General features: G+C 62.6%; 1 protein-coding gene across 1 annotated transcript; it reads right to left on the reverse strand.

Annotated features, from left to right (window-relative positions):
• Positions 1-232: 232 nt before the first annotated feature.
• Positions 233-6,094, reverse strand: MYL9 (myosin light chain 9). The gene is made up of 4 exons (XM_066383895.1): positions 5,984-6,094; positions 3,662-3,871; positions 1,647-1,808; positions 233-950 (listed from the first exon to the last, which is right to left on the reverse strand). Exons 2-4 carry the CDS (start codon positions 3,843-3,845, stop codon positions 778-780), a joined length of 519 nt encoding a protein of 172 aa, XP_066239992.1. The 5' UTR covers positions 3,846-3,871; positions 5,984-6,094; the 3' UTR covers positions 233-777.
• Between the last annotated feature and the right edge of the window lie 806 nt (positions 6,095-6,900).

Genomic DNA, 6,900 nt, shown 5'->3' on the forward strand with positions numbered 1-6,900 from the left:
TCCTATGGTGATTCCTGTGGGTCCTCCCCACCCTGACCTCTCCCTCCTGGGAGGGGGGTCTCCCTCAGCACCTCCGTCCACTCCCCCCTGCTGGGCTGGTCTCAGCTGAACACTGGGCGTGGGGCGTGGCAGGGAGGGTGAGGCGGCCATGGAGATGGGAGAGCACGGGAGGGTTTGGGGCCTAGGGGGCCGCTATGTCACAGACCACAGACACACAGACACACAGACCCAAGGCAGTGCTCAGCCTTCTATTGGAGTCCCCGCCGCCCCTGGGACGAGCCGCCCCCGCAGCACCCTCAGGGCCGCTCCCAGAGGGGGCCGGTGTTCCGGGCAGGGCGGAGGGCAGGGGCTGGCATCCTCTCCTCTGAGAAGGGACCTGGTGAGGTTTGTGTGTTGTGGCAGTGACTGGGGAAGGGTTTTCACGCCCTGCATGGATTGCACGTGACGTGGGCTCCCAGAGCAGGACACAGGGCCCTTCCTGTGGGGATGGCCCTGGAATGGGCAGGTGACAGTTGAGGCTGGGGCTTTCCTGTGGGGCCTTCCCATGGGGCCTCCAGGTCCCGCCACCAGCTGACCCTTTCTGGTGGGAGGGTCACAGTGGGCATGTCTGTCTGACGTTGCCTGTGTGACTCTTGCCTGGCCCTGTTCTCTCCTGTTTCCTCCACTGGGATCTGGGCCTCTAAACCCTCAGAGGGAGGCTCCCATGGGTGTGGAGCTGGTGCAGACTGTGTGGGGAGCAGGTGGCTGGGATGGGCCGGGGCACGGGGGGCCTAGGGCCTAGTCGTCTTTGTCCTTGGCGCCATGTTTGAGGATACGGGTGAACTCCACATAGTTGAAGTTGCCTTTCTTGTCAATGGGTGCCTCGCGGTACATCTCGTCCACTTCCTCGTCAGTGAAGCGGTCGCCCATGGTGGTGAGCAGCTCCCGAAGGTGGTCCTCGTGGATAAAACCTGGGGGCGGGGCCGAGGTCTGTGAGACACAGGAGCTCAGTCCTGGGACACAGCCAGTATCCCCTAGCCCTCTGCCCTGCCCCGTCCTTGTTTTAAGAGCATGAGCCCCAGCGTTCTACACCTGAATTTGAATGTTGATCCCCTTCTTCCTAGCTGTGTGATTTTGGGCAAGTTACATACCCTCTCTGTGCCTGTTTGAACTGGAAAATGGGGATGAGAATAATGTTGACCTGATAGGGGACTGGGAAGGTAGTCAGGAAAATGTTCTGAGCGCACTTAGGCTCGGGGACGGCCTGAGCCCCCCCAGAAAAAACAACAGAAATGACCGCTGCCAGCCTCATTCTGGCCGGGCCCTGGGAACACTAGCTGTGGGTGGGGAAGTCCTTCTGCAGAGTGAGGGTGGGGTGGTTTCCGCGCCTGGCTGGCCAGAGGGCCTGGAAGGGTTTCTGGAAAGGTCTGAAGCAGAGGCAGAGTGTGTTGGGCCAACAAGTGAACTAAGTGGGAAGCCTCAGTGGACAGGGGCCGTTTGGGTTTAGTGTCTGGGGGAGAGCAGCGTGCCCTTACAGTTCTGGTGCCTGAAGCCAGCAGATGGGTGATTCCTGCTCTGGCCCCAGAGTCCCAGGACGGCCCAGCCGCACATGCATCCCCAGGTGAGGGGCCCAGCCCCAACCCGCGGGCCGCCAGCAGCCGGCCGACCTGAGGCCTCCTCGTCGAAGCAGGCGAAGGCGTTGCGGATGACGTCCTCCGGGTCTGTGCCGTTCAGCTTCTCCCCAAACATGGTCAGGAACATGGTGAAGTTGATGGGCCCAGGGGCCTCGCTCATCATGCCTTCCAGGTACTCGTCCGTGGGGTTCTTCCCTGTGGCGGGTGGGGCATTCGTGCCCGTTGTCACCGTCTGTCCCCTCCCTCCTCCCTGACCCACCCTTCACGGCCCAGTGTGGGCATCCCCCCCCCCCCCAGGAGTTAGGACGTCTTATAACTGTCAGGTGTGGTGCTGGGCGTCCAGCTGTCTGATTGCCCCCTCCCTGGGCTTCTACTGGGAGCCGTGAGGAGCGTCCCCTCTGGGCTGGGAATGATGGGAAGTGCTCTCGGACACGTACCACCCTGAGGCCGGTGTCCCTGAACCCACTTCACAGGTGTGGAGCTTGAGGCACAGAGCTGAGGGGACTTTGGTCACACGGTAATGAGTGCAGCTGGCATTCGAACCCAGGCAGCCAGACCCCAGATTCCAAGCCCAGTGTTAAAAGTGGTTACAACAGTGAGGTTTGGTGTCACACAGGCGCTACACCTCAGTTCCCCTGCCTCTTAGGAGAATTATGAAGATGATGAAGGCGGAGGTTGTAAAATGCACGCAATGATTAGCACACATATTCAAATCTCAGCTCTACCACTTAGTAGCTGTGTGACCTTGGGCAAATTACTTAATATCTCTGAGCCTGTTTCCTCATCTGTAAAGTGGGAATAAGTCACATCTGCCCACCAGGACTCCTTTGAAGTTTAAGATGGCAAAGATGCAAGCTGTGATGCCTGCAGAGCTGCTTGTGGTCATTTTGTGCTGCTCTTGTTTTTAATCTGAGGGTGATGTTCTTAACAAGGCCGTGAGTGCTCAGGGGACCTGCCGCCACGAGCTGCGGACGGGCCGGGGGTCGTCTGTGCAGACACCAGGACTGTCATCAAGGCTCTGGGCTGAGGGCCCCGGTGTAGGCTGCCTCCTCATCAGTGGGAGGAGTCATCATGTTCCTGTCTCCTCTGAGCTGGGCTCACCCTGCTGTGTCCCCAGGGATGGCTCAGGCCCCGGAGGAGCTGGGACATCAGGACCCACCGCCCCTCCCTGCCTCAGGCCTCAGGCCTCCTCCCTGCTGGGGGGCCTCCTTGGGGAGGGAGCCTTCCACTCAGCCTGGCTGGAAGCTGGGAGTGGTTTGCTGCCCAGCGTGGGGGTCTCATGTCAGCCTTCCCACCAGACACCGTGGGGTCCACATTGAGGGCCGCCGTGGTCACCAAGTGGGGCCACCCAGCTGTGAGGGGCAGTGCCAGGGAATGACACAGGCCGATGGGGCCCCAGAGCTTTGAGGTTTGACCCCCACAGACTGCTTCCTCTGCTGCCAGAAGTTCCCCTCTTCCGCAGCCGGAGTCCGGCCCAGGTGATCTCACCTGGGTAAAGGGGGCGCGGGGCCTGGGGCTGCGAGTGGTTGTCTGGCCAGCGCACGAGGAGGGCTGGGGCCAGGGCCACAGGCTGGGGTGTGCTGTCTGGAGGACTGGCCTCCAGGCCTCAGTTTCCCCATCTGAGCAATGGTGGCTTGTACTTGATTCCTGAGCCCTTTCAGCTCTGGGGAAGTCATGAGTCAGAGGCCCTGAGAGCCTCGTGTGGGTGACCTTTGAGCGAAGGAAGGGGCTGTGGCCTCCCCTCCAGGCCTCAGTTTCCCCATTCATACAATGGAAAGTCTAGCAGTTCAGGCTTCCTCTTAGTTGCTGACCCCTTTCTTTAAATGAAATGGTACCAGGCAGCCCAACCCACATGTCGGCCTGAGGCAGTCCTGCCCTGGCGTGAGCCTGTCTGGGTTCATAGCCAGCGCCAAACTGCTCTGTGCCTTAGTTTCCCTACCTGTCAATGGAGAAAGCGATGGCAGCTACTCCCCAGGGTGGCCCCTACTTGTGGCGCATGGGCAGTGCCCGGGCCCGCCCAGACCCCACCCAGCCCTGGCCCTGCTCACCCAGCGAGGCCAGCATGTCGTGCAGATCTTCCTTGTCAATGAAGCCGTCGCGGTTCTGGTCGATCATATTGAAGGCCTCCTTAAACTCCTGGATCTGGGACTGGTCAAACATCGCGAAGACATTGGAGGTGGCCCGCTGTGGCCGCTTCTTGGTGGTCTTGGCCTTGGCCCGTTTACTGGACATCTTGGCTTCAGGTGGGTGGGGCTTCCCTGCGGGAGGTAGGTGTGGGGGGAGCGCCTGTGACCCTGGGGCAGGGGATCCTGCCGACCCCCCCCCCCCCTGGGCCTGCGAGCAGTGCCCCAGCCTGCCATTCTGGTGTCCCGCAGGCTTGGGGCTCCTGCCGCCCAGCTCGTCCCAAAGCAGACAAGCCAGGCCCTTAACCAGCTTCCTCTGTCCGAGGGAGTTTCCTGGACTGGGAGCGGGACATGAGGAGGGCCCCGCAGCAGTGACCGACTGACTTAGTGCCCGAGAAGGCCCTGGAACGGCGCCAGGCACGGAGTAAGCTGTTTCTGCTGCGACTGTTGGGTACACTGCTTAGGGCTGGGTTCAGGGCCAGCCATTTCCGCGCTTATCTACTTTAGTCCTCAATAACATTTACATACTGTCCCTCTCTTTCCGAGTGAGGGGCGGGGCTCCCTGCCACCCCCCAGCAGGAGGGAGCTGAGGGCAGCCTTGCATTCCCGACATTCCTCCCCCCTCCCCATCCCTCCGCACCGCCGCGCCGGAGGTCCTGGAAGGCCGTGCTCCGGAGGTCCTGGAAGGCCGTGCTCCGTGGTGTCCTCCCCGCAGCTGCCCACACTTGCGCAGCCCCTCGGTGGGTGGCTGACCCGACCTGGGCCCTAGTCCTCATTCTCCTCAGTGCTTATAGGGTCGTGAGGCTCGCCCAGGCTGAGAAGCCCCAGCTCTTGTCACCCTGTGTAGCCTGGCCTCGCCTCCAGCCAGTCTCTCCCACCCATGGAGACCGAGAACTGTACCTGTCACTTCACCTTGAAAGCCTCAAAGGTTCCTGCTACCGTCTGAAGCAGGTCTGGGCCCCCCAGCCTGGCGTTCAAGGCCCTTCTCCCTGGCTGCCCAGGGGGCCCCTCACTGTGTGCTTCCTGATCTTGGTGGTCCTGCCAAGCTGGACCTCTGGCTGGACCCTCGACACCCCAGGCTTCTTGGGCCCTCCCCGGCTGTGCTTCCTTCTCCAAGCCTGATTTACACCAGGGCCCACAGTGGGGCTGACAGATGCGTGGTTTGTTTGGGTTTTTTTGGGGGGAGGGGGGGCTGATGCTTGTTTATCCAATGACTGTGAGGGTAACTGCGGCTGGTCTGCTGCCCCCACTGGACAGCCTTGTCATGGCTTGTGGGGACTGTGCCCCTGAAGACTTAGTGCTGTGTGCCCTCAGCGGGGGCAGTTCTGGGCCTGGCCATGGCCCCAGGTTGCGGCCCCTCTTCCTGTGTGCTGAGCCCCTTGGTCCAGGGCCTCCAGAAAGCCCTCTCTGCCTGTTTTTTTTTTTTTAATACCCCAGATTGTGTGGCTGTGGGTGTCCCTCAAGCTGTCTCCAGAACTCTGTTCCATGGTCCTCTTCAAGTCATTCTTGGGGATTGGCATTTGATACCTTAGATTCTGAGCGGGGATCCTACCCGTCCCTAGTCTGTCCCCAGGGCAACAGGTGCCCTTGGCTGGGCTGTAACTAGGTGTCCCCCCTTCTGGTGCCTGAGACCCCACCCTAACCACAGACAAGGCCTGTATCCCCCATTCCCTCCCGGTCCCTGTAGCTGGCGGTGCTGGTGCCTCCCTTGTGAACTCACCCCATCTGAGGCTGTTACCTGACTTTCCTGAGAGGAGTCTGAGTCGCGGGAAGGCTGCGAAAGGTCAGGGCTGGGATCTCTTGTCCAGGCTCCTGTGCTGAGCCCCGGGTGAGCCCCCAGGGCCCTAGCAGACCTTCGCCACCCAGCAGGCACAGAGGGGCAGATGGCCCGGAGCCCTGGAGGCCCCCTTCATGGCACACGGCTTCTGTGCGTGTGGTGGGTTTCCTGTCTGAGACGCACATGGGTCTACTGGACAGGGAACACCTGTGACCATCACCGGCACCCCGGAGCAAAGGGACAGTGCCCGGACAGTCTTCCTTTGCCAGAGGACCACTGGTTCCCCGAGCCCAGAATAGTCTCCCGGCCAGGATCCCCGCAGAACCTGAGCCACGCCGCAGCCCCAAGCCTACCACGGCTCTCCCTGCTCAGACTCCCCGACATCCCCGTCCGTGGGGTCTGCCCAAGTTCCAGCACCGGCAGCCATACCGCCTACTCTGGACCACCCGGGCCGCCGGCCGGGCACCCACCTGGTGCGGAGAAGGCGCGCGGGCTGCGCGGATCGGAGCGGAGCCGTGCGGAACCCGGTGCGCAGCGCAGGGAGCGGAGCGGGACTGAGCGGGCCGGAGCGGGCGGGCGGGGCGCGGCACCCGGCCTTACAAGGCAGAAGAATGTGCGCGCGGTGGGGGGCGGGCCGGCCGGGCGGGGCAGGCGCGAGGCCGGCCTTATTTGGCCTCCACCCACGGGCTGGGAGCCGGAGCCGTGGCGTGCTGGCGATCCCCACCCCACGCCCCCTTCCTGCGGTGGCGGTGTCCAGGGCCTCCCATCTCACTGCGGCGGGGGCGGTGGTGGGTGGGATGGGGCCCGGACTGCCTGCGGAGGGGGCGTCACCGGGTCGCCCCTTCCTCTCCAGTGAGGCAGGCCGGTAGTCCAGCCCTGGACCTTACCCCCAAGGCCCCGCTACCGGGCGCTGCTCAGGGGGCGGGCTTCTCCCACCAGGCCAAGTACGGCTTGTTTCCACGGGGAGAGTCTGCAAAGTGTGGCAGAGAGCACCCGCCACCCTCCCGCGCGGGGCCACCAGCCAGGCCCTGCGGTGTGGGGCGAACTGAGGGGTCCGGTGGGACCGCGCTGGTGCAGCCCATCCCCCCCCCTGAAATGGGAGGGTGGTGGTGAGGCTTCCGTGGGAGAGTGGCCAGGGAGAGCATCGTGGAGCCACCAGAGGGGCAGGGGTGTGGGACAACGGAGCAGCCTGGCGGTGGCAGCTCCCAGTGAGGCAAAGGTCTGCCCATCATTTTAACCCATTAGCCCAGGGTCCTCTCCCCGCGCCCTTTGGTCCAACACAGAAGTTCCCAAGGGAATTTTCCAACACCCAGTTACTTATTCTGTCAATATTGACTGACACCTACCACCTGCCAGGCTATGTGCGGGGTGCTGAGGGAACAGGTGA

Source organism: Saccopteryx leptura, chromosome 5 (assembly GCF_036850995.1).
Source record: "Saccopteryx leptura isolate mSacLep1 chromosome 5, mSacLep1_pri_phased_curated, whole genome shotgun sequence".
NCBI classification, from domain to species: domain Eukaryota; kingdom Metazoa; phylum Chordata; class Mammalia; order Chiroptera; family Emballonuridae; genus Saccopteryx; species Saccopteryx leptura.